Source organism: Budorcas taxicolor, chromosome X (assembly GCF_023091745.1).
Source record: "Budorcas taxicolor isolate Tak-1 chromosome X, Takin1.1, whole genome shotgun sequence".
Lineage (NCBI taxonomy): Eukaryota > Metazoa > Chordata > Mammalia > Artiodactyla > Bovidae > Budorcas > Budorcas taxicolor.
In genome coordinates, this window is record NC_068935.1 from 133,591,004 (window position 1) to 133,618,275 (window position 27,272).

General features: G+C 44.9%; 1 protein-coding gene across 1 annotated transcript; it reads right to left on the bottom strand.

The window, feature by feature from the left end:
- Nucleotides 1–9,559: 9,559 nt before the first annotated feature.
- Nucleotides 9,560–18,326, bottom strand: LOC128070073 (holocytochrome c-type synthase). The gene is made up of 7 exons (XM_052663379.1): nucleotides 18,199–18,326; nucleotides 17,464–17,616; nucleotides 14,799–14,950; nucleotides 13,885–14,033; nucleotides 13,004–13,123; nucleotides 10,773–10,859; nucleotides 9,560–9,998 (listed from the first exon to the last, which is right to left on the bottom strand). The coding sequence occupies exons 2-7, from the start codon at nucleotides 17,582–17,584 to the stop codon at nucleotides 9,800–9,802; spliced, it is 828 nt and encodes a 275-aa protein (XP_052519339.1). The 5' UTR covers nucleotides 17,585–17,616; nucleotides 18,199–18,326; the 3' UTR covers nucleotides 9,560–9,799.
- Nucleotides 18,327–27,272: the final 8,946 nt, after the last annotated feature.

Below are 27,272 nucleotides of genomic sequence, written 5' to 3' on the forward strand. Positions count from 1 at the left end.
CAAGATGCCCACATTTGCTTAGAGGGTGTGTGTGTGTGCGCGTGTGTGTGTGAGCCTGTTAAGTCACTTCAGTTGTGTCCGACTCTGTACGACCCTATGGACTGTAGCCTACCAGTCCCCTATGTCCATGGGGTTCTCCAGGCAAGAATACTGGAATAGGTTTGAAGGGAAAAAACTTTCCCATACCCTCTTAATCACCTGGCAAAAAGGATTTATTTCACATGCATACAGGAACCAACAAAGGAAGTATCTGGCTCCTTAAATGGTTAAAGGTTTATGGACCTAACCTAGTAGAGAAAAGGCAGTGGAGAGAAACAATTTCTAAGGGAAAACCAAATAGGTTTGTTTGAAAAAACAAACGAGTTTTCAGGAAACCAGACAGGAGATAAGAAAGTTTGTGATAAGGATGGTCTATACAGGTATGAGCAGTCTTTCTGTCTCCCTTGGAACCATAAAACTCCCCCCAGAGAGGGGATTTATAGTAGCTTCATTTCCCACAAGTTGCTTTTAGTCAGATAAGGGAAGCTCTAAAAGGCTTTTTTCTGCATCTGTTGAATCTCAAATGTCTTCAGCTTAAAGCCGTCTTGATACCAACTCTGGGGTTCTGAGTGGGTCTTCTGTAGCAGGGGAAAATGACTTAGAGAATGAATCAGAAACATGTTTAGTCATGCAGGAAAGGATCATGGCAAGTCAGCATTCAGAGTCCTCCTAAATTCAAATCACTTTACTTGGTCAAAGACTCAGGAGCTGGGTCCGGAATCTGCTTGGGAAAGTCTGCCATGAGGGGCTGTGGGCAGGTGAGTCGCCTGCTTCATTTTCCTTCCTGGCACTTTGCAGGAGGTGAGCTGATTGCCTTGCCCTTTCCCTGGCCTCCCACCAAGAGAGTTCCATCAGCCGCTGAGCCCATCTGGAGGGGCAGATGTCACGGTGGCCCTGAGCACAGCCGAGCTTGTCCAAAGGGCAAAGACTTGCTAGGGACCAGGGCAGTGCTGGTTGGCCTGTCACTGCTGAGCAAAGTGTGCAAACAAAGAAGCAGGTCAGCAATGACAGCTCTCAGACGCCAGAGGGACAGGCTGCCTGGCCCTGATGAGAAATTTCACAGCCATTCTTCAAACGAGCAGGTTATGGGTTGAGTTGTGTCCACTATGGAAAAGATGTTGAAGTCCTAGCCCTCAGTACCTACCAGCATGGCCTTATTTGGTAAGAGGGTCTCTGCAGATGATCAAGTTAAGATGAGGTCATTAGGGTGGGCCCCAATCTTGTATGACTGTTGTTCTAATAAAAAGGGGGGATTTGGACGTTGACACAGACACGTACCCAGAAAGAACAACTTGTGAAGACTGAAGTTCTGGAACCAGCCAAGAACTGCCAGAACTTTGGGAGAGAGGCCTGAAATAGACCTTCTAGCACCTTCTGGCACACCTCTGTCAACATTTTGATCTTACTTGTTGCTTCCAGAACCATTTCTATTGTTAAAACCACTTCGATTGTGGCAGTTCGTTATGCCCTTGCAATTGAATATGATGAACAGAGCTCAAGAAGCAGAGACCACCCAGAACACCTCTGCAGCTGAAGGGAGCAGCCACCAGGAGAGGGTTTGCCTTTTGAGACCACGACTCAAAGAAAGAGCACCCACTAACAGAGGGGTTTTCTGTCCCAGGTGAAGAGGGGTTTTCTGTCCCAGGTGAGAGGTCATTGCCTTCACCCCATTGTCATTGTCCTCTGCCCCCTGCCCCCCGCATCGCCTACTGAAGTGATGTGAGAGGGTGAACTTTCCAAGGAAAGGTTTTCATTATGAAAACAAGACAAAGGTGGGATTGTGCAACATTCAGAACTGAGGGGAGCGGGAGGACTTCAAGGAACCCTTGGGAATAAGCCACAAAGGACAAGTGGCATTTACATGTAACCTTCAATTTCCCATTTCCTACTTGGGACTTGGACCCACGGCTGTGTAAATACATGGCAATTTAAAATACATTGCGAAGATGGGGGTACGTGGAAGTGCAGAGGATTTGAAGGCTGCAGAGTCCAGTGAAGCTCAGACCCCGGTCAGCACCATTAGCATCTCTTGGGCACACTCTCCTCTTAGGAATGCCAGTTCTCATGAGAACTGACTGAATCAGGCCCCCTGGAGGTGGGCCCAGCAATCTGCATTTTAACAAGCCCTCCAGGGGATTCGGTCTCCACAAAATTTTGAGGAGCATCTAGCTGGGGAGACCACAGACGAGGGAGAGGCGGAGAGGGGGTAAGGCAGCAAGATCCAAAATGCTGCTCTAATGCAATACTTTGCCTGAACAGTATGGAATCATATTTTTTTAAGTCAGGTGAAACAGATCATAAAATGATTTTTGTCTTATGTTTTAACAGCACATAAACAGACACCGTTTACTAAGCTTCCACTGTGGAGCCGAGGCCATTTCTTTCTCTGGGTGTGGGAGGGCCCACTTTCACATTCTTAATCCATCCACGGCCACTGTCTAACATCCCACTTCCAGTTTCTTTGCAGCAAATTGAAGAAACCACCGTGAAACAATGAACCGAGAGTTACCCTGGATTTTTACAATATTTCCCCAACCCTTTCCGACTTCATGGCCATATTTGTACTGATTCTGCTTTCAGCTCTTCTCAGTCTTTCCTTAGTATGTATGGATTTGGTTTATGCATTTATATCACATCTTCTTTTGTTTGGCTTAAGTTACTGACTCTTGGTAGACTGACTACTCAGTTAATAGAGGGATCAGCCAGCACATTTTTTCCCGTTTTTCAAGTAGATTTATTGAGCTATAATTAGAAACCAGACACTTCACATATTTAAAGTGTACACTTCAGTGGTTTCCAGTAGAGTAACAGAGTTGCACAGCCATCAGTTTTAGAACATTTTCATCACCCCTGAAAGAAAACCCTATACCCATTAGCACTCACTCCCAATTCCTCTCTCACCCCAACTATGGCAACCACTAATCTACTTTCTGCCTTTATACATTTACTTATGCTGGGCATTTCTATAAATAGAATCATACAGCCCCCAGCCCTTTGTATCACTTAGCACGTTGTTTTCAAGGTTCACCCATCTTGTAGCAGGAATCAGTACTTCATTCTTTTTATGGCTGAATAGATTCCATTGTATGGATGGACGACAATTTTTTTTTTTAATCCAGTCATTACTTGATGGACTTTTGGGTTGTTTTTAAGACCATTTAATAGAGGAAAAAGAAAGCACTGGTTAACCATGAATGGTGTGAAATTTCAAGAGTGCATCCACTGATGTACTTTATGTAAAAACTAGTCTGAAGTATGGAGAAGACAATGGCACCCCACTCCAGTACTCTTGCCTGGAAAATCCCATGGACAGAGGAGCCTGGAAGGCTGCAGTCCATGGGGTCGCTAAGAGTCGGACATGACTGAGCGACTTCACTTTCACTTCTCACTTTCCTCCATTGGAGAAGGAAATGGCAACCCACTCCAGTGTTCTTGCCTGGAGAATCCCAGGGATGGGGGAGCCTGGTGAGATGCTGTCTATGGGGTCGCACAGAGGCGGACATGACTGAAGCGACTTAGCAGCAGCAGCAGCAGCAGTCTGAAGTAGGTTTTCAAAGCACTTATTTTTCCTTAGCTTAAAACATGGCATCACCCAGTCCATCAAATGTGAGAGAAATAGGCCACATAAAACCTAGAATTATGGTCAGAAAGGAAACTTTAGGAGGATCTATGAAAAGACCCCAAAGTCCATCAACTAATGACCTGATTTAAAAAAAAAAAAAAGGTCCTCCATCTTATTCAGCCATAAAAAGAATGAGGTGAGTTAGCTTTATAGACCTAAAGGGATTGTTCAAATCCCCTAGCCAGTGCAGAGAGTCAATATGGAAATGAAGATTCCCCAAGCCTGTCTTCTGCTACCTCCAGATTTGAAACGCCAACCTACGAGAGTGAAGGGAAAATAATGAAATGACAACTAAGACTGGGGTTTTATCATTGTTTAGTGAAATAATTCTCCAGTGGGCACTGCAGTTTTCTGCAGATGATTTCTCCGGTTAATCTAAGCACCAGGCACTCTCCTGGGAATGTAAAGTGGGAGGGGTGTGAGGACACAGGCCTAAAGCCGAATTGACCCAAACTGATTAAAGAGAAACCTTATCTTCCATGTGTTGTGGGAGACTTCCCCCTCCCTCTCCACCTCTTATCTACTAGCAATAAGCAAGGATCATAAAGCTCTGACAGCATCTGTTAATAGAAGCCATCTGATGGTGATGAAACTTAGCCCATTAAATGTTGGTCACTCAGTCACATCCTTGTCAGTGTGACCCCGTGGTCTGTAGCCTGCCATGCTCCTCTGTCCATGGGATTCCAGGCAAGAATACTGGAGTAGGTTGCCATGCCCTCCTCCAGGGGATCTTCCCGACCTAGAGATCGAACCCGGGTCTCCCACATTGCAGGCAGCTTCTTTACCATCTGAACCACCAGGGAAGCCTATGAAGATGAAGTTGAAATTGTGCATGGAAGGCAGAGTCGTCTGGAGAAGTACAGCTGACCACGCACACACCCAGTGTTGCAAGTGTCAGCAGGGTCTGTTACCTGCAGCCAAAAACATCCTGATAATATTCTGCACCCAGCCATTGAAGAACCACAGGAACTCATCACAGTAACTCATCTTAAATGTAAAAGGAATAGCAACGTGTTTAAAGGATGATTCTGGGGCTTCCCTGGTGGTCTAAAGGTTAAGAATTTGCCTGCCAATGCAGGGAACACGGGTTCAATCCCTGGTCTGGGAAGATCCCACATGCCAAGCAGCTAAGCCCATGTGCCACCACTCATGAGCCTGAGAGCTGCAACTCCCTGTCCGCGCTCTAGAACCCATGCTCTGCAGCAAGAGAAGCCTGCAACTAGAGAGTAGCCCCTGCTCATCGCAACTAAGGCCCGTGCACAGCAACCAAGGCCCAGTGCAGCCATGAACAATCTTTTTAAAAAAAGGTGATTCTGCACAGAGCTCGCTCCAAGATAATATCCTGTAATCGTCCATCAGGACTCCACTCAACTGTTACTGTGAAATTGTTGCTCACAATTCCTGTGTTATACCACTCCATATGAAGTTTCTGCAGCCCTCATCACATGTGACAATGTATATGTTAAAGCACAAGGTAAAAGCTAATTGTAAACATAAGCCTCATTGCCCCAGTAGATGTAGGCTCCCCCCAAATAAACTTTTCTTAGAAACTTTACTTTTCAATACCTGCTATGATTTCAGAAAAAACTATTAGAATACTTTCCATGTGATGCATTGCTTTTGAATTGATTTTGCATACCTTTTACTTGCAGTAAACATAACTTTGTAATGTTTTTGATCTGGAGACATATTAAGTTGGATTTCCCAGGTGACTGAGTGGTAAAGAGTCTGCCTGCCAATGCAGGAGACACAAGAGATGTCAGTTGATCCCTGGGTTGGGAAGATCCTCTGGAGGAGAAAATGGCAACCCAAGCCAGTATTCCTGCCTGGAAAAAATTCATAAACAGAGGAGCCTAATGGGGGTCCATGGGGTCGCAAATATTCAAATCAGACAGGACTGAGCAGGCACGCACATTTGAAGTTTCCACGGAGGGGACACCTTTGTGATCCTGAGGACACAATGAGCTACATCTCAGGTTAGGAAGCACAACGGCCTAATTACAATCTTCAGTTTTGTCAAGCGGATCTGGCATAGTACTAAACCAAATGTCACATGTCACCCTGTCATGTTTATGGTTTTTAAAAGGTCAAAGACTGCTACCCATCTTTTTCCCTTTAGCGATTTTAAAGAACACGGGCTCCTTTAGAGCAAGCTAATTCTTATGAGTAACTAAAATCAAAAGGAGACCCTTCTGCTCCCTCTCTCGACAGACTCGTCTTGGGAGAAGCAAGGCAAGGGGTGGGTACTGTTTCTCAGTTCTTCTTTGATTCCTAGCCGCCCCTTTTCCGCGTCAATGACTAGGCACAGGTGATGTTCATTAAGCCTTTCCAAGCTATGGGCTCAGAGTGGGTTCAGGTGATTTGGGAGGTGATAAGGTCAAGAGGGTGGAGCCTCAGGAATGGGACTATCGGCCTCTAAGAGACCCCCCACGCTCTCCCCTTTCACAAGAACGAGCCCAGATGCCATCTCTGCGGAATCTTCCAGCGCCTTTACTCTGGCACTTTCTGGTCTCCAGAACGGTGAGTGATGAATTTCTGTTGTTTATAAGCTACCCAGTCGATGGTATTTGTAATAGCAGCCCAAACAAACAAAACCACTCAGTTCTTTTGTTCTTTTTATTGCCAAGAAAGCTGAGGCCCAGAGATATTAAGCTTACATAGCAAGTGAAGGGCTGCGACAGGGCTCTAAACCAGCCGTCTGCCCCCAGGACACGGGTTTGTCTTTCCTTTTTTAAAAAAATTGAGCTTTAATTGCCATATAATATTGGGCTTCCCTAGTGGCTCAGACGGTAAAGAATCTGCCTGCAATGCAGGAGACCAGGTTTGAACCCTGAGTCACGAAGATCAGCTGAACAAGGGCATGGCAACCCACTCCAGTATTCTTGCCTGGAGAGTCCCACGGACAGAGAAGTTTGGAGGGCTACAGTCCATAGGGTCACAAAGAGTCGGACATACTTTCATACTTTCACCATGTTGGACATTTGTCCTTAATTGCTCTATAACTGGAAATTTGTACCTTTTAATCCCCTTCACAAATTTTGCCTACCTGAACCCCCACACTCTGGAAACCACCAGTCTCACCAACTTGTCTATGAGCTCAGGTTTTTGGGTAGTTGTACTGTTTTTTTAGATTCTGCATATAGGTGAAATCATATGGTATTTGTGTTTCTGACTTACTCCACTTAGCATAACGCTCTCAAGGTACTGCAATATTTTTGCAAATAGCAAGATTTTATTATCATGGCTGAATAATAGGCATATATGTCACACACACACACACACACACACACACACACACACACACACACACACACACACACACACACACACACACACACACACACACACACACACACACACACACACACACACACACACACACACACACACACACACACACACACACACACACACACACACACACACACACACACACACACACACACACACACACACACACACACACACACACACACACACACACACACACACACACACACACACACACACACACACACACGGGCTGCCCTGATGGCTCAGTGATGCAAGAGACCCAGGTCTGATTCCTGGGTGGGGAAGATACCCTGGAGGAGGGCATGGCAACCCACTCCAGTGTTCTTGCCTGGGAAATCCCATGGACAGAGGAGCCTGGCAGGGTGCAGTCCATAGGGTCGCAGTTGGGCACAACTGAAGCGACTTAGCATGTATGCATGTACACACACACACACGATATATGACATTTTCTTTATCCACTCATCCATGAGCACACACAGGTTGTTCTGGGCTGTTGTATATAATGCTGCAGTGAACATGGTGGGGTAGGGTGGGGGTATCTTTTCAAGAAAAAGTATTCTTGATCACCACACACGGCCTCAGGCCTATGGTGACAAAAATGATCCATGGCATAACTCCCATGGTTGTTGCAGAGGTGAGGCGTGAAATGTGCAATTCTTCGCTTAAGGAGTAGCTGATGAGGGATAAACCACACTGGTGTCTCATTAAAAAATTGGTAACTGTATATTCAATATATATTAAAAACATACTTAAGTGAATTTGCACTTAACCCATGGATTAACACAACTCTTTTAAAATCAGCATTGAATTTACAGACTGTCCTCCCTAAGGTTATGAGTCCCCTGCAGGTGGGGGCTGGACCTTTTGTCTTTTTGTGTTCCTGACAGAATGTAGAGTGTCATAAACATTTCATGAGTGGATGGGAGTTAGGGCACGACTAGGAACACTACTACATTTTCATCTGCAGTCCCAGTTGGCACCCCCACCTTATTTGCTAATCCTTAGCCTCGGGTGCAGTACATTGTTCTAATCCTGAATAGCCTATGACGAAAGATGGAGCTTAAAAGCCTGGAGAATATCCAAAATGATTTCAAGTTATAAATAAAACCTCCTATCAGAACAGAGTATTGATCCCTGGATCTGATCAAGTATAATTTAGACACCAAGCAGCTCTTATGTCCAATAGGCTGTAGTCTTCTCTCCCCAAGTGGAGGGTGTATAAACGTGGTCTTGTCACCAGCTTCACAAGACAGTTTACTTTAGAGGTGGTTTTTTCTCAAGAAATATTAGAATCCTTTAAAAAGGGGTGATTCCCCGTCTGTGGCTCAATTTTCAGTTTCCAGATGCAACACTTGGTTTCTCATAATAACGCCTTAACCTGTACTTCCTCAATGGCATTTAGGACCAAAAAACATGCGAACAGTAACTCCCTTCCTCAGCAGGTGAGAAATATGTGCTGTGACGAAAATGGCTACCTCCAGCAGAAAGACTACAGCCGTCATTTCTGTAAAGATTATTTCTGTCTGATGAAGTATAAAATTACTCTTAATAGATTTTCAAAACCTGTTAATTATCAGGTTTATTTTCTTTGAAAATACACAAATATTTTGAAATGTAGAAGTTTAAGTTTGTTGGATTTTTAAAAGTCCACACAGACACACCAATAAAATTCATACCAAATGAAGCACTCCAGACTGCTAAGCTCATGTACTAACTTAACTCCACGATATTCAAGATAAATGAGTTACTACCATAAACACTTAAAACAAAAACAACCAACAGTCGTATTATGCTGCTGTAAGTTGAACAACCAGTGTGTGGGTGACTGATACAAAGAATTTCAGGGGCAAACTTAGAAATCCCTTAAAAAACAGATGTGAACGGAGAGTGAGTTGATGCAACCACTCTACATCTGGGAAAAATATTCTCCTTGTGAATTCTAGCAATGGATAAAATACCGTGTTTTAGAGCAGGACCATCTCTAACATTGTGACTTCAGCCAGACCTTCAAGGTTCGGGCAAGGCAGACAAGAGGAAGGCTTCAGGCAGGGGAATGGATGAACTCCAGAATGGGATTAAGTTGTCAAATGCCAGAACAGTGAAGCCTGCTTACATGGAACACAGTTACAGGTCAGAACAATGGGAATTAAAAGGAAAATACTTAAGAAGTTAAGACACATACTCCCAACACATGTGCGCCATCAAGTCATAGGGGAGTTGAAATTATTCTGGATCAAGGTCCAGTCTGAAAAAAAAAAAAAATCACAACAGCAAGAATCTGGAGAGCAAGACACACACACCTCAGGTTGGCAGAGTACATTGCCAGTGTGTGGCTGTATTTTCTTCAGGGGTCACTACTATATTTGATGGACTTGAGAAATGCTGGTAACTTGTAGAAAAAGCCTAATAGAACACTTTTAAATAAAATATTGGACCAGGTCAAAGTTGAGCATCCTGTGGGCTCTCAGGTCTACGCATCAATATTTAAAACAGGGAGGGAAAAGAGCAGCTCTCTTCATATTTTCAGCAAAGGTCTTTTTCAGAAGTTCAGACTTTTTAGATCAAATACACAGACAATACTGCAGTTAAAGGAGAAACTCAGGGAGGGCCTCCCACTTCTCTACATGGGAAGAAAACTTCAAATGATGTGCCGTCAACTGCAAGGTACAAACGGAACTCAGAAGAGCACGCGCTGAGTACCCTTTGCTAAGTGGCATGGAAGGTAGGTGATCCCCTGGACATCCCTGTTACATCAGGAGCACAATTCAGTTTGGGGAAAATAGTTTAATGTACTTCTCAGAAAAAAAAATCATTTCTATTTTCTCATCTCTGACAAAGCAGTGCTTAGGAAGTCCAGCGCCACCAGGCCACCTTCATCCGGTCCCATACGGCCGACAGTGAATCCAACGCGGGCCGCACGTCCAGGATGGTGAACTGGTAGTCTTGGTTGACCTTACCCCCATCGTAGTAGTCAATGACATATCTCACTTCCGTCCCGCAACGGTTGATGATCCAGTCGTGTCTGTCGAAAGGCAGCTCGTACCTGGAATGAAAACATGCTGGCGGAGGTTACCATGCCTGTGGGATGCTGAGCTGGGGTTTAGGCAATGAGGAAGCCAGCAGGGCAGCGCATGGGGAGGCCGGCTCTCAGGGTCCACCTCGGATGAGAGGTGAGGCTCCGATGAGCATGGTCCACAGTGCTGCAGGAAGGTAGGGCTGGAAAGCGGGAGGTGCCCCCATCAGCGGACAGCTACCTGCTACAAGGGAAGAAGGTCAATGGCAGGAAGCACAGCCAGGCTGGGGAAGTCAGCTCAGCACCTGCAGAAATGCAGGTGAAAGCGAAAGTTGCTCAGTCGTGTCTGACTCTTTGCGACCCGTGGACTACACAGTCCATGGAATTCTCCAGGCCAGAATACTAGAGTGGGTAGTGTTTCCCTTCTCCAGGGATCTTCCCAACCCAGGGATCGAACTCAGGCCTCCCGCATTGCAGGCGGATTCTTGACCAGCTGAGCCACCAGGGAAGCAGGTGAGAGCTGTGAATCCATGACAACAGGGAGCATGGAGTGCACAGGTGGACAGCAGGAGTGTGGGAGGAGCTAGGGGGCAGTGCAAGAACACAGAGAAGACGACTCTGAGCAGTAGACAGGAAGTAACCCCAAGCTGCCTGCAGTGCCACCTTGAGGGAGCACAGGAGGTCTGCAGCTGAAAGTGAAGCATGTTTCGCAAGATGGCACTGCAGTTCTTTGACTGCCTGGTTTTAATGCCAAGAGCAAGCAGACCGTGACCTGAGGAACAGAACATTTCTGCAGGCACTCACCCCATCCAGGAGCGAATTCTTGCCCGTGGCGAATACTCTTTTGCTTTGCCTCCAAACCGGATCAGGGATGGACCACAAGGACACTCGCTAGAAATCCCCAAAGAAGAAATATCTATTAAGACAACTCTCTTTCCCTTGAAAAACAGTGTTGCAGTTTCTCCATGACACACATTTTTCTGTATACATTTTACATAATATTAGAGAAAGGTAACTGAAAAACCTCACAGAAATATCCCTATTTGCTTAAAAAAATGCTGTGTTTTAACTTCTGGATCAAGTGCGTGCCACTCCCTCCCCTTCCCTCTGAGTATCTGTGCTACTCTTGGCAGGAGTCCGGGTCAGGGCCTGTCCACATGGTGTACTCTCAGGAAAAAAAGGGTCAGGTATCAGGCATAAACTCTCCTCTTGCACGAAGAGCAGTTGGGGTTTCTTCCAGATGAATGTAAGAAAATCCTATGCTCCTCTCTCATTTGAAACCAATGAGCAATCTTCATGAAGAAAAAAACCGTTGCTCTCCCTAGGAACTACTGTAATCAGCGTTGGACCATCTCTTTAAATAACTGTACACAAGCTGACGGGTGGGCGGACAAGGTCCTGCTGACACAATCTACTCACTCTCTGGGCAGACCCTGGGCTTGAACTTTCTAGGTGCCCTGCCAGCCCCCACCCCCAAGCTCACAGGGGCCCCGGGGATTGCGGGGGGAGTCTCCTGGTCAACTGGCATGAGGCACACAGCACTGCTCCCTGCAGGGGGAGTGGAAAATACAAGAGGCTACTTGTCTTGGCAGCTGCTGTCACTGTAAAGACAGGCTTTGGCCTAAACAGGTCTCTCTAATGAACTGGGATGGAGCAAAGCACCCCACGTGTGATGGGCCCCCAGCTAAGGGCTAGCCAAGCTCCTTTCATTCTCAGCTTTAACAACAGCATACCTGCAGCCTAAGTCTCCACATTGAGTGGATTTTGTCCAAGAAGTTAATCACATTTTGCCACGAATTAAAAACATGAGCCCCCAACCATGACAACATCTGGCTCCATGGAGACATGCCCCACCCCCTACCCTTCTCCAGGTGGAGCCCTCAAGCGGGCACCATTCTGGAAATGCTCACCCCAGATCGACTGAATCAGAAATCCTGGGGGTGGGACCCAGCACTCAGTATTGCAACAAACCCCTAGGTGATGCTGAGGCAGCTCAAGTGTGAGGATCATGGCTCTGAACAGACTGATAGCCCACTGCCACTAACAACTGCATTTAGCTAGCCTCCCAGAGAAAAAGTGTGTAGTTTCTCAGTCGTGTCCAACTTTGCGACCCTGTGGACCGCAACCTACCAGACTCCTCTGACCATGGGATTCTCCAGGCAAGAATACTGGAGTGAGTTGCCATTCCGTTCTCCAGGGGATCTTGTTGACACAGGGATCAAACCTGGGTCTTCTGCATTGCAGGCAGATTTTTTACCATCTGAGTCACCAGGGAAGCCCCATCTCCCCAAGAAAAAATGATCATGTGCAAAGATGCCTCTTGATGTTTACTCCTGATGGGGATTCAATACATGCTGCTGTGTGAACAAAATCTCCCCCAGCTCCCTGGGGCAGAGAGTGTTTTAGAGTTTCTCGGCCCTGTGCTCTGCCTGGAATGGACTGTGATGCTCCTCCTGTTGAGGTCTGTGGCCTACGGCCCCTCCCCTTGCATGTGGGCAGGCTTGTGACACCATGGGACTTCCCAGACTCAGTCATCACAGGAGATGCAGTGTCCCTGGAGCTTTCTGTAACTCTAGCTCTGGGAACCCAGTCACCATGGTGTGAAGAAGCCAAAGCAGCCACATTTAGAGGCCATGGGCAGGCGTCCTAGCTGAGAGCTGGCATGGTATCACTTACCAGGGGAGTAAATGGGGCCTTTGAAGGCTTCCAGCCCACGGCTGTCCAGCCACGCCTGACCACTAAGTCTCGGTGGCTGGGACCCCACTCATCAGGGAGCAGAGACCAGCCATCCCTGCTCTGTCCTTCCTGCACTTGGGACTCACTGAACCCACAAACATACTTAAATAGTCGGCATTTTACATGGCTGAGCAGGGCAGTCTGTCACGCAAGTCACTGAGACAGGCCTGCTACCTAAAATGTCTTAATAGAATAGCACAGTGTTGGACTAAAGCCCTTCTATTTCTTTCATAGAAAGCAGCTATGAAATTAGGAAGATGCTGGAAGAATGGTTTTCTTAAGATCTCGAACATACTTACGCAGCGTGAAGGGCTTCCCATTTCAAAATCTCCTTCCAAGCTTGCTCATTATTCTGGTTGTGAATCCTAATGATATTATACATGTCTTTCTGACTAATATCCTCATCCTTCCATTTCCACCTAGGAAAGAACATTTGGTAAAACTTGACAAACATTACTGCGAATGCCATGTATTCATTTCACTGTGTCACCAAAAATCCGATTTATCCAAATATCCAGGATCCCTCGATTTTTCAAGTGACACTTTTTTAATTAGTATCACAAATTTCCTTTTTCTAAGTATTTTATGTAGGGTACTTAAAAAAAACTTACTGGCTGTGATGGGTTAGTTTTATGTGTCAGCTTGATTGGGCCATGGGGTACCCAGATATTTGGTCAAACATCATTCTAGATGAGATTAACATTTAAATGGGCAGAGCGGGCCCAGCTCTCAAAGCTGAAACAGAACAAAAAGGCAGAGCCTCTGCAAGTAAGAGGGAACTCCTTCTGCCTGCCTGCTTTCCAACAGGGACATCGGTTTCTCTTCCTGCCTTTGGACCTGAACTGAAATATAGACTCTCCTGGGTCTCCAGCCTGCCGAGCCGATTGTGGTACGTCTCCACCTTTGTAACCATGAGTCAGTTCCTTACCACAAATCTCTATACGTATATCAAGATATTTACATCTTATTAGTTCTGTTTCTCTGGAGAATCCTAATACCTTGTACTTATATTCTGGTTAAGTCTGAAAAATCAGTTGGTTAGTATAAACATTTACTGTACACCTGGGGGATAAAACCTCTAACATTTAATTCTTAGATTAGATTCATCTAAAAATTAAATGTTAGAAAGGTTAGATTCACAAGCAAATTTATAGCCTCAGGAATATGCTCACTCACTCACCCTTTCCTTAACATCGCATTCCAGAACATCTGTTCAGAAGGATAAACCCACTTTTTATCTGAATCTGCCCTCGGAATAGATGATTCCTCTCTCACAGTAGATAGTGGAAACGGCTGGTCGGGGGCTGGTGTCTGATTAGGAGGTGGCATCTATGTAAAATAAGTGGGTTTAAAAAAAAAGGTTGGAAATACAAAGTAGAAACAAGCAACATAATTACTTCCTGGAAAGCAAGGTATCACACACACACACCAGTTTCCTCATTAAACCAGCCACATCAGTTTCAGGCCTCTCGGTTGAGTCAGAGCACAGAAGCTCTTTTCCTTGTTGACTTCACATAAATGGTAAATACATGCTACAGTCAAACATTTGGTCTCTTTCTCAAGGATTAGAAAGTAAAAACTAATACCATGATGCACTGCTACAAATTTCTGGAAAAGATGAGGCGATAAATGTGTGTGTATTGATATGTATACAAAACAGAATACCACCACTTTCTCGATAGCATTCTGTCACTGGCGGTCACACAAGGCTGGCACCCAGCTGTGCCTTAAGAGGCACCCCAACCTTGCAGTGTGCCTATGGTGTTTCCCCAAACCAGCAACACCTTTCCGAACTCTAGCCGTGCTGCTAATAGATCTCTCGCCCACCTAATACTCTACCCCCAAAGCAACATCCTCTGGCATGGCTGATTCCAGGTCAGCCTGCTCTGGCGCTTGGGGATAGCCCATGGCTTTCCTAGGCGCTCTCTGAAACTACACTGAGTGACACAGTCTAGATTTTCACTATAGATGGAATATCAGACTTCTCCGTTTTCAAAGGACAGAAGGATCAATCCTAGCAGCCTGTAGTTTGGGAGCCTGTAAGAGCATCCCTACATTAAAAACTTCTGGGCAGAGGGGCTGGTTGAGGGTTACCAGGTTAGAAGGATCCAGGTTCTCCTTACTCCCGGCCTTGGCGCCGGTGATGGGACACTGCACATACTCGTAGGCGCGCTCCTGGTGCGCAGGCACAGAGTTCGTTTTGCTCCCACAGGTTGAGTCCGATGGCTCAGCACTCACTGGACAGCCTGAAACAGATCAAGGGTGAAAACACTGTCACCACAAAGGCAGGACATCTGGCTCTCAATCCGGGCCCCGAAAAGTTGAACGTCTGGCCAGGGATCACCGGCAGAGACAAAGTCAGGATTCTACTGGTCACAGCTGCCAGGTGCTACGCTGGCTGACAATCTAACAGCCTACAGACCAGGAAGAGGCGCCATAAATTAACCTTCTCCTTGGAAGAGAAATGGGTACCCATTCTCCTATTGTGTTACCCCCCAAGAAAAACAAACCCCCTGAGTCTCAGCACTGGCAAGAGTAGGTACTGCCCACAGCAGGGGTTTAGGAAATGGAGCAGGGAGTTGCTATGAGCTGTTACAGAGGTACCTTTGGGGGCAGGGCCCCCCCGTGAATGGGTCTCTCCGACTTCTCTATTCCCCAGTTCCAGACAAGATCCAACGCCCACCAGGGCACAGGAGGCTAGGCTTTCATTATGGATGTCTTCTCTCAGGGACTGGGGACAGGAGGTAAAAATGAGCAGAGGAGCCGTCCAAAAGGCTCGTGGGGAAAATCCAGGATGTGCTGTGCTTGTGCCCTGTTCCAGGACGAAAACAAGACCACTTGGCTGAGGCTCGATTCGCTGTCAGGAGACAGCAAGTTCATCAAGCAAAGGCACCCGCTAAAGAAAACGTCCCCCAGTCCATGTGGGATCCAGATGCCACTTCAAGAACAGCAGCCGGCAGGGGAGTCAATGCCTAAGGATCCCGGGTGCCATTGGAAACACGTGTGTGGGCCGGGAAGGCGGTGTAGACAAAGGAGGCAGGCAGGCAAGGGGAGAACTGTGGCCCAGGAAGACATAGCTCATGGAAAGGAACCCTTATTTTGGGCAGCAGCAGTGAACACCAAGGAGACACTGAACTCTGGGCGCCCTACACGCAAAAGACAAATTTCCGTTTACTTCCTTTCCTCTGCAAGGACCCTGTAGAGCTGTCTACTGAGGGGTGGAGGGAGACTTGTTCCGCCCCTCTCCTCGCCAGTCTCTTCTGGCGCACTGGTCCCAATTGGTGTTGGAAAGAAAATCCTGTTTATGTTTTTCATATCAGAGAATCAGTAGCCCCTTCAGTCTCCTACAGATACCCACCTTCTTTCCTAATGGAAATTCATCTGACTGACAGCTCTCCTAGGAACACAGCAAATGAAATCAGACCCTAGACAGCACTGTGTGACTTTCTGGAGATGCTCAGAACAGACACACACCTGCTTCGTCCATGTCTGCCTCCATTCTGCCTGTAAGGAGAAACCCTAGAAGAGCACCAGACTGGTCCTTATTCAAGGCCCCAGAATTTTCGCTGGTTTTGCCACTTACTAGCTGTGTGACTTGTAAGTTTCCTTAATTACGAAACAAAGGGGTGGGGGTGGGGGATGTACCATGCAGGATTTTGAGGATGAGAATGTAAACTCCAGCAGGCAAAGGATTTGTCTGTTTTAGACACTGCTGTTCTCCAGTGGAAAAACAAAACACATAGAACCACTCCGTGCTTAGCACAGGGTGGGCAGGGAGCACATTCTTGTGGGCTGACTGAAGGAATGAACAGCTCTAACACAGCAAGCGTCAGCACTAGGTAAGCACGCTAACACTGCTTCCTGCCCTCATGTCTGGAAACAAGAAGTCACACATCTGGTGGGTTCAGACCATACTTTTACAAAGACAATCTAAAGCAGCAGGTGGACCAATGAAAAAGGAAAGCATTTCAAGTCTCTCCTTTGCACCTAAAAAAATGGCAATGACTTATTCTTTACACAGAGAGTAATCTAACAGAGGGAGGAGTAAAGCTGTATGGAAAAAGAAAGACAGCATGATCTAGACCAAAGCTTCTCAGCCTGGGCAGTCTCGCCATCTGGGGCCAGGTGACTGACTGTTGCAGGGTCTGCACTGTACATTGTAGGATATTTAGCAGCACTCCTGTCTTCTCCTCAGTAGATGTACCCTCCCCTCTGAGTTACGACGTGCAGAAAGGCCTCCAGGCATTGCCAAGTGTCCTCTGGGCTGAGGGGCGCTTGCCTCCTCAAAAACCCGTTAAAGTAGACAATGGCAAATTGTTGCCCACGATCTTCAGTCATGACCATGCTGCTGCTGCTAAGTCGCTTCAGTCATGTCCGACTCTGTGCGACCCCATAGATGGCAGCCCACCAGGCTCCCCCGTCCCTGGGATTCTCCAGGCAAGAACACTGGAGTGGGTTGCCATTTCCTTCTCCAATGGAGGAAAGTGAAAGTGAAGTCGCTCAGTCACGTCCGACTCCTAGCGACCCCATGGACTGCAGCCCACCCTCCTCCATCCATGGGATTTTCCAGGCAAGCATACTGGAGTCATGACCATAACCCTGGGCAATACTATATCCTCAGCTTACAGGTGATGATGGGTTGAGACTTAGAGAAGTAACTTGTCTAAGTTACTTAGGAGCCTCACCAGCATGCTCTACCGCCTCCTCAGAGCTCTTTTGGAGAATTCTCTTTTTATCTTCTAGATAAATGGTCCATTACCTTTCACTTTCCCTTCATGCATTGGGCATCCAGACGTTGGGGCTGCTGTCTGATGATCTGAAGCAGCAGGGGTAGAGGTCTGAACTGTAGAAGCCGCAGGGGTAGATGCAGACAAGCCCATGGTGGGACTCCCAGTGTTGAATCCAAGCAATTCTAAATTCACACGGGCCAAACCAGAGAGATGAATGCTTGATGCCTGAGTTCCCACTATTCTCTTAGTATTCTTAATGTGGCCAACCTTTGTTTTTCCTTCTTGTCACCTTTATAGAAATGTACTGGGCAGGGGTTCCACTTCGCCCTCCACTTTGATGAGGGACAGCTTTAACGGATCACCCCCCTTTGGGACATATTAGTGTGAAATCTACACCTTTGGGAGGACGTTTCTAAGGGTGTGCGGACTTGGGGGGTGAAGTGAGGCGGTCCCTGAGAAACCATGTCATAGCGAGGGGGCTGTAGACCCGGGGTTGAAGGGAAGAGGGTCCCGAGGTGGTGATCCGATGAGAGAGGAAGCCCACCGAGTCCAGACTAGACCAGGGGCACTAGGGAGAGGTGAGGGGCTGGGGGTCTGGGAAGAGTACGGCGCAGAAAAGAGACGAGAGGAAGGAAGGAAAGGTCAGCGGAGGGCACAGCGCGGCCGCAGTCTTCCTCGCACGGTCCCCGCGCGTGGCACCGTTGAGTCCCGGGATCCCAGACACCGCCCCCGGACTCTGCTTCAGCCAGCCTGCCCCTCCGCACCTGACTCCTGTCCCCGGCTGCCGGTCCCGCCTCTAACCGCCAACTCCGGCGCGGAGTGGCAGCAAACCGCCGCCACCACCTTCCCCTCCCCTCGTTCGGTCACCGCTGTTGCCCGGGTCACCGGCGGCTCTCGCTTACGCCGCTACTTCCTCTTCCGAAGGCAGGACTTCCGGGCGCGTGGGAGGCGGGCGCACCAGCCGTAGGGGGAGGGTTTCTGTCCATCACAATGGAGTAGACCCCGCCCCTCCTGTCCTCCTCGGCCTATAAAGGCCAGGCCCCTCTCTGGCCCCGCCCCTCCTGGCGAAGCCGACATGAGACCTTCGTGCTTGAACAGACTTGCCCTAGGGCGAGGCGCTTTAAGCTGCGGAGGCGTTGCGTTGGAAGAGTTTTAAAATTTATACCTTTTAAATTGTATCCTGTCAGTTTTAATTATAGTAATGACTCAAGAAACATCAGTAGGTATGCAGAGCTGTGGCCGAATCTGGAGATCCAGAAATGAACAAAAGTTCTTGGCTCCGCAGGTCTTCTTAACAGGGTGTGTGGAGTTCAGATCAGTTCAGTTCAGTCGCTCAGTCGTGTCCGACTCTTTGCGACCCCATGGACTGCAGCACGCCAGGCCTCCCTGTCCATCACCAACTCCCGGAGTTTACCCAAACTCATGTCCATTGAGTCGGTGATGCCATCCAACCATCTGTGTGGATTTGAAGGTCTGTATTTTCGCTTGCCTCTAACAGTATTTTTTTCCATCAGGAAGGCAGGCGACAAATCCTGGTAGTGTTAGCTATATGTGGCACTGATAGCAATTACAGAGAAATGATGTTACATATGATTGTCATTTCTGTCTCAAAATACTACTATTCATCACTACTTTAAAATTAAAGTAAGTTTATCTTGTTATTTAAAATGTAAATAAAAAGCATCTGTCTTTCTGTATCACCGTAGTGCATCTGTGAAGTCTGTTTTCAGGAATTGCCCAGTGCCTAAAAGAACTGCTTCAGGCAAAATCATATTCCCTCTGTGGGGATAGGCTGCAGTGCACCTAAGCCCAGGCCCCTAGCCTCAAGAGGGACAACTCAGAAGGGCCATCGCAGCTTCAGAGCTGCTTCTAGGATGAGCTGAGGCTCCCACTCTGACTGCATTACAGTTCTATTTTTCCCTTTGCCTTGTCTTTCCGTCGCTCTCTAAGTTGTTCATGAGGACATTTGTATGCACAAATCGTGTGGAATCTCAGCCTTTTTAATAAGTGTAATTTTGCTTAGATTTGATGACAGAAAATGACTACCATTAAAAAGATAGTTTATTATACTCACAGATCCCAAGAGTCGGAGTACATATCACATCATGAGGCGCCACACACGGGGGCACTGGGCACACCACTAGGCAGGGATGGAGAGGGGAACTGTGGGCATGAGCCTTTATTATGGTTTCCATAGGAAAGAGGGCTTCCTGGGTGGCACAGTGGGAAAGAATCCACCTGCCAGTGCAGGAAATGCAAGAGATTCAGTTTCGGGGTGGGGAAGATCCCCTGGAGGAGAAAACAGAAATCAGCTCCAGTATTCTTGCCTGGGAAATCACAGGGACAGAGGAGCCAGCAAGGCAGGGCAAGCAGGTTGAGGACTGGCTGATTTGAATAATTTCAGCAGGCTGTGAAGCATAGGAGCTATCCCCAGTTGTTTGGTACCTGGCCCAGGGGTGATGAGGGCAGGTAGACAGTGGCCCAGAATATAAGAGCCCAGTAAGGGAGGTGACTGGGGGCTGTGGGCTTATATGCTCAAGTCAGGGAACTGACCAGCCTCTAGCCAGTGCCTCAAAACTGGATCAAGACAGCATTTTAAAAAACTATATTACTTTGGTGTGTATTTCCTGGGCAACCTAGCCTTTAACCTACATAATCTTTTTATTTTTTAATATGTTGATAACTAATAACTATATTTCAATATACAGTCGACCTTTGAATAACATGAGCTTGAACTGCACGTGTCTATTTACATGCGGGTTTTTTTCTTTCCAATAAATACTAGAATCTGGGAGTGGTTGAATCATGGATATGGAAGGCTGACTATGGGACTTGAGCTTCTTTGGATTTGGGGATCTGTAGTGGGTTCTGGAACCACTCCCCCATGGATACTGAGGAGCAGCTGTAATTGGCTTCTTTTGTAATTTGTTTAATGCACGTAAAAATACTATTTTGAGAAGATAACACACTTCACCAGATTCCAAAGGGGCATGTTTCACAAAGAGGGCAAGAACCTTTGGTCATTGAAGAGACAGGCATGACAAATAACCATATTTGCATCTCAGTATTTGGATGTGCAGATTGTTCCTGGACTTTTGGAAGAAGTGACTATTGTGAGGTTGATGTGCAGCAAGTGGATAGAAAGGAAGGAGTAAGTAAAGAATGCTTTATAGAGAAGGAGCTACTAATACTAATGCTGGGAGTTACAGGAAAACCAATAGGTGGGTGAGAAGACTGTGGCAGGACACCTTCGGCCTCAGTTTCCACTCTGAATTGTTTCTTCTTGTCGGTCCCTCCACATTCTAAGTAACATGCTAACAACCATGCACACACATACACGTGCATCCCTCCCCTCTACCAATAGTTATAAACCATTTTGGATAAATCTTGTTTAGTATTTACATTCAGTTCAGTTCAGTTGCTCAGTCGTGTCCAACTTTGTGACCCCATGTACTGCAGCACGCCAGGCTTCCCTGTCCATCACCAACTCCCAGGGCTTGTTCAAACTCATGTTCACTGAGTCAGTGATGCCATCCAACCATCTCATCCTCTGTCGTCCCCTTCTCTTCCTGCCTTCAATCTTTCCCAGCATCAGGGTCTTTTCCAATGAGTCAGCTCTTTGCATCAGGTGACTGAAATATTGGAGCTTCAGTTTCAGCATCAGTCCTTCCAATGAATATTCAGGACTGATTTCCCTTAGGACTTTAGTATTTACATTATTATGACTATAAAAATATTTGTAATGACTGCTGATGACAGTTTTTCTTGTGCAAAATTTCCATTAGAATTTAATCCTTGTTTTCTTTTTTCCCCTTTGTCTAGTTTTAAATGATTACCTGTCAGCATTCAAATATATCAACTAGTCTGTATGTGGCTCAGACGATAAAACGTCTGCCTACAATGCGGGAGACCGGAGTTCGATCCCTGGGTCAGGAAGATCCCCTGGAGAAGGAAATGGCAACCCACTCCAGTACTCATGCCTGGAAAATCCCACGGATGGAGGATCCTGGTGGGCTACAGTCCATGGGGTTGCAAAGAGTCGGACATGACTGAGCGACTTCACTTTCACTCTATATGTACCCTCAATCGCTCAGTTGTGTCTGACTCTTTGTGACTCCATGGACTGTAGCCCGCCAGGCTTCTCTGTCCATGGAATTTTCCGGGCAAGAATACTGAAGTGGATTGCCATTTGTTTCTCCAAGTAGCTACTGTATATGCTTTCTTTCCCCCAACCCCTTGAGTCCTCACTCTTGGATAAACACCTGACCTCTGCCACTGCCCAGTTCTAGACTGTTTGGAAATGATTTCTGCCTGTTGTCTTCCTGGACCTTGCTGTCAACCTTTTCCTGTCTTGATTAGGATCTCTGGTTCTTGAATGCTGTGTATTCTTCTTTGCATTGTTTTGGGAGCACATCAGTTTTTAAGGTCTTGGAAATCCAAAATGTTTGTGTTTTATCCTCCCACTTGACTGGTAGCTTGGATATATAATTCTAGGTTTAGAAACATATCATTCCAAATTGTGAAGTAATTGCTTCATTATCTTCTAGTTTTCATTGTTGATATTGAGAAATCACATGTCATTTCTTTCTTTTTTTTCTTCCTCGATATTTTTAGAATCTTCTCTTCTTTACAGTGGTCTGAAAAGATGTGCTCTTTGCTTTCACTGGCTTTGCACTTGATGGGCCCATTCATTCTGAATACTCATATCCTTCATGTTAGAGATCTTGTTACTGAAAGGAGTTTATGGTGGCTTTGGCTGCTTGCTGCTCAAAAGCCAATAAACAGGCCGGATCAGTGGAAAGGAAAGGTTGCTTTAATACTGGCAACTGAGGGGAAGGGTGGGGGACATCTGTCTGAAGGTTGATTCCCTCTGTCTATAAAAGTTGAGAGCTTTTATAGACAGATTTTGTGGGGGGAGGGTTACATGCAGAGACAGCACAGTCATCTCTAACAGTCATCTTCAAATTGATCATCAGTGGCCTGACCAGCATCATCTTGATTGTTTTAGGTACAGTTAATCTTCTGTCCCAGGGTCCACTTGTTCCCATTTCTTTGTGGCCAGTTCTCAGAATTGTTTTGGTATCTATAAGACAGCTCACAGAATATGGCTCAGAATATTATCTATAGCCCTTGAGAAAGAACCAGAGGTCCCTGACTGTGCTTACTGACTACATTATGATTTAGTCTCCTTTGACTGTTTTCCTTTGTTTCAGCATTTCTCACTTCTCTGACTAAACTTATTCTTTGACTAAAGTTTTCCACAGGCAAAAGGAAGGCAGAGGATATGGTAGGGGAGCAAGGACTATATGGTCCTGCTCTCAGTATTTTCTTATGTTATTAATTTTCTTAATAACTTGCTCCCCTCCTCTTTCTTCATTCTCTCTTATGGAACTTCTATTACTCATATGTTAGATTCCTAGACTGGCAGTATAATTTTCTTATATTTTCTCTCATTTTCTATCACTTTTCCATTTTGCTTTATTTTTAGGAGGTTTTAAAAAAAATTTCCAGCCATTTTATTAGGTTTATTTCTACTCATGTATGAAATTTCCAAGGCGTGTATTTATTTGTGTGTATGTGTGTATATGCATGTGTGCATTTGTGTGTGTTTGTGTGTGTGTATGTTTGTGTGTGTGCATGCAGATACACAGGCAGTGTAAACAGGTTTGCCAATCCATGGTAATGTGATATAAACTGCTACTGTCAGACCCAGAGTTTAGCAAAGAGGGAAAACGGAACCTCTTAGAGTTTCAAACAAAATTTATGACGGGTCCTGGTAAAATGAATCTCCTTTCCAAACCTGCAGTTACTTCTGTTTGTTCTCAGAGCTCTCACAGTTCCTCATCTCTTGGACAATTCTTTCTTTCCCATACTTCCATTTCTCCTATAATTCCCCATCTCTTCCACAATTATTCATTCTCTCTCACAATTCTTTTCTCTCATAATATTCTGATCTCTCCCACAATTCCCCCATGCCCACATTCCCTCCCCCCACAGTTTTGTTTTTCCCACAAGTCCCTGTATCTCCCACATCTCTGTGTTCTTTCCAAGAATTCCCTGTGCTTTCCACAATTCTTTATTCTTTCCTGAATTTCCCTCTCTCTCACAATTCTATTTTTCTCCCACAATTCTCTGCTTCTCCCATAATTCCATCTTTCCCATTACTTTTGTGATGGAGGGGTTGTTTTTTTAATCGAGATAAAGTTGGTGTATGTTGTACTAGTTTCTGGTGTACAACATAATGTTTTGATATATGTACGTACTGGGAAATGATTACCACAATAAGTCCAGTCAACATCCATCATACACTTAGATACAAAATTTTTTCTTGTGATGAAAACTTTGAAGATCTACTCAATTAGCAACTTTCAAATATATAATACAGTACTATTAACTGTAGTTGCCATGCTGTATATTATATCCTGAGAACTTGAAATTTGTATCATTTCACCACTTCACCTATTTCACCCTGCCCCCAACCCCTAGCCTCTGGCACCACAAATTTCTTCTCTGTATCTATGAGTCCTTTTTTAAAGATTCTATAGGTATTTATCTTTCTCTTTCTGACTTATTTCACTTACCATAATGCCCTCAGAGTCTTTCCATGTTGTCTCAAATGGCAGGATTTCATTCTTTTTCTGGCAGAATAATAATCATTGTACAGAAATACCACATCTTTATCCATTCATCCATTGATGGGCACTTAGTTTGCTTCCATGTCTTGGCTATCGTAAATGATGTTTTAATGAACATGTGGGTGTTATATCTTTGCAAGTTAGTGTTTTCATTTCCTTTGGCTAAATAACCAGAAATGGAATTGCTGGATCATATGGTAGTTCTATTTTTTTTTTAAATTTTTTGAGTAACCTTCATGCTTTTTTCTGTAGTGACTGCATCGATTTACATTTCCACTAGCAATGCACAAGAGTTTCCTTTTCTCCACATCCTCATTCTTTTTTCTTGTCTTGACACGTGTGATGTGATATATCATCTGGATTTATTTGTCTTTACCTGAGGATTAGTGATTTTGAGCTCATTTTATATACCTGTTGGCTATCTATATATCTTCTTTGGGAAAATATTCAGTTTTTCTTCCCATTTTTTAGTTGGGTTGTCTTTTTTGCCATTGAATTGCATGAGTGTATATATATATATATATATATATATATATATATATATATATGGCATTAATACCTTATCAGATCTATGATTTATGATTTTTCTCCCATTTGGTATGTTTCCTTTTCATTTTGTTGATGATTTTCTTTGCACTGCAAAAGCTTTTTAGTTTGATAGAGTCCCGCTTGTTTATTTTTACTTTTGTTGCCAAATCACCTCCAAGACCGATGTCAAGGAGTTTACTGCCTTGTAAACTTGTGGGAGTTTTCTAGTAGGAGTTTTCTGGTTTCAGGCCTTACATTCAAGTTGTTAATCTATTTTGAGTTAATATTTGCATAGTGTATGATAGCAGTTCAGTTTCAATCTTTTTGCATGTGGCTGTGCACTTGTCTAACACCATTTACTGAAGAGACTGTTCTTTCCTCACTGTATATTCCTGGCTCCTTTGTTGTAAATAATTTGCCCATATATTCATGGATTTATTTCTGGACTCTATTCTGTTCCATTGATCTATGTGTCTCTTTTTATGCCAGTACCATACCATGTTTTGATTACTGTAGCTTTGAAATCAGCCTTTGTAGTGCCTCCAGCTTTGTTCTTGTTTTTCAAGACTACTTTGGCTGGCTGGGAGTCTTTTGTGATTCCATATAAATTTTAGGATTCTTTGTTCTGTTTCTGTGAAAAAAAAAAATGCATTGGAATTTGAATAGGGATTGCATTGAATATGTAGATTGTTTTCGAGTTTCTATGGTCATTTTAACAATATTAATCATTCCAGTCAATGAACACAGAATATTCTTCCATTTACTTGTGTTTCCTTTGATATCTTTGATAAATATTTTATAGTTTTCAATGTTCAGATCTTTCAACTTCCTGGTGAATTTATTCCTAGGTATTTTTTTCTTTATGTTGCAATTGTAAATGAGAATGTCATAGTTCACTTGACTCCCAAAATTCTGTTCTTTCCCATACTTCCAAGTGTTTCCCCCAATTCTATGTTCCTTCCCATAGTTCTGCTTACTCTCAAAATTCTGTGTTTTCCCCACAGTTCTATGTGTATCCCACAATTCTCTATTCACTCCCACAATTCTGTGTTCTTCCCCAAAGTTCTGCTTGACTCCCAGATTTCTGTATTCTTTCCCATAGTTCCACTTAACTCACAAAATTCTGTTCTTTCCCACAGTTCAAGATATCTCCCACAATACTCTATTCTTGCACACAATTCTATGTTCTTCCCCATAGTTTCATGTGACTCAAAGAATTCTGTTCTTTCCATATTTCCAAGTGTTTCTCAAAATATGATGTTCTTTCCCATAGTTTCGCTTGACTCCCACAATTCTCTGTTCTTTCCCACAGTTCCATGTTTGATGCATAATTCTACGTTTTACCCAAAGTTCTGCTTGATGCCCACAATTCTATGTTCTTTCCCGTAGTTCAGCTGGACTCCCACAATTCCATGTTCTTTCCCATATTTCCATGTGTTTTTCAGAATTCGATGGTCTTTCCTATAGTTCTGCTTGAATCCCAGAATTTTCTATTTTTTCCCATAGTTCCCTGTGTCTCTCAAAATTCTGTGTTCTTCTGTATAGTTCCACTTAACTCCCAGAATTCTCTTTTCTTTCCCATAGTTCCATGTATCTCTCAAAATTCTGTGTTCCTTCTCATACTTCCATGTATCTCCCACCATTCTCTGTTCTTTCTCATTGTTCCATGTCTCTCAAAATCTCATATTCTTTCCCATAGATCTGCTTAACTCCCAGAATTCTCTGTTCTTTCCCCATATCCGTGTGTGTAAAAAATTCCATGTTGTTTCTCATAATTCCATACATCTCCCACAATTCTCTGTTCTTTTCCACAAGTCTGTATACTTTTCCATATTTATGCTTTACTCGGAATTCTGTTCTTTTCTAAGATCCATGTGTCTCTCAAAATTCTGTGTTCTTCTCCCTAGTTCTCTATACTACCATAATTCTCAATTCTTTCCTTCCAGTAGATCCATGTGTCTAAAAAATTCTGTGTTCTTTCCCATAGTTCCATGTGTCTCCCACAGTTCTCTGTTCTTTCCCATGAAAGTGAAAGTGAAGTCACTCAGCTGTGTCCAACTTGTAGCGACCCCATGGACTGTAGCCTACCAGGCTCCTCTGCCCATGGGGTTTTCCGGGCAAGAGTACTGGAGTGGGTTGCCATTGCCTTCTCTGGTTCTTTCCCATAGTTCCTCTTAACTCCCAGAAATCATTCTTCTTTCCCATAGTTCCATGTGTCTACAAAGTTCTGTGTTCTTGCAGGAGATCCATATGTCTCCCCCAATTCTCTGATTTTTCTCATTGTTCCATGTCTCTCAAAATCTTATGTTCTTTACCATACTTCTGCTTAACTCCTAGAATTCTTCAGTCTTTCTCAAAGATCTATGTGTCTCTCAAAATTATATATTCTTCACTTTTTTTCTGCTTAACTCCCCAAATTCTCTGTTCTTTCCCACAGATCCATGTGTCTGAAAATTTATGGTTTTTTTCCCCATAGTTCCATGTTTCCCTCAATTCATTGTTCTTATCTAGATGTCTGAGTTATTTTCCATATTTCTCCTTGACTTGGAATTCTCTGTTCCTTCCCATAGATCCATGTGTCAGTCAATATTCTATGTTCTTTCCCATATTCCAGGTGTCTCCCACAATCCTCTATTCTTTCCTACTATTATGTGCTTTTGCCATAGTTCTGCTTG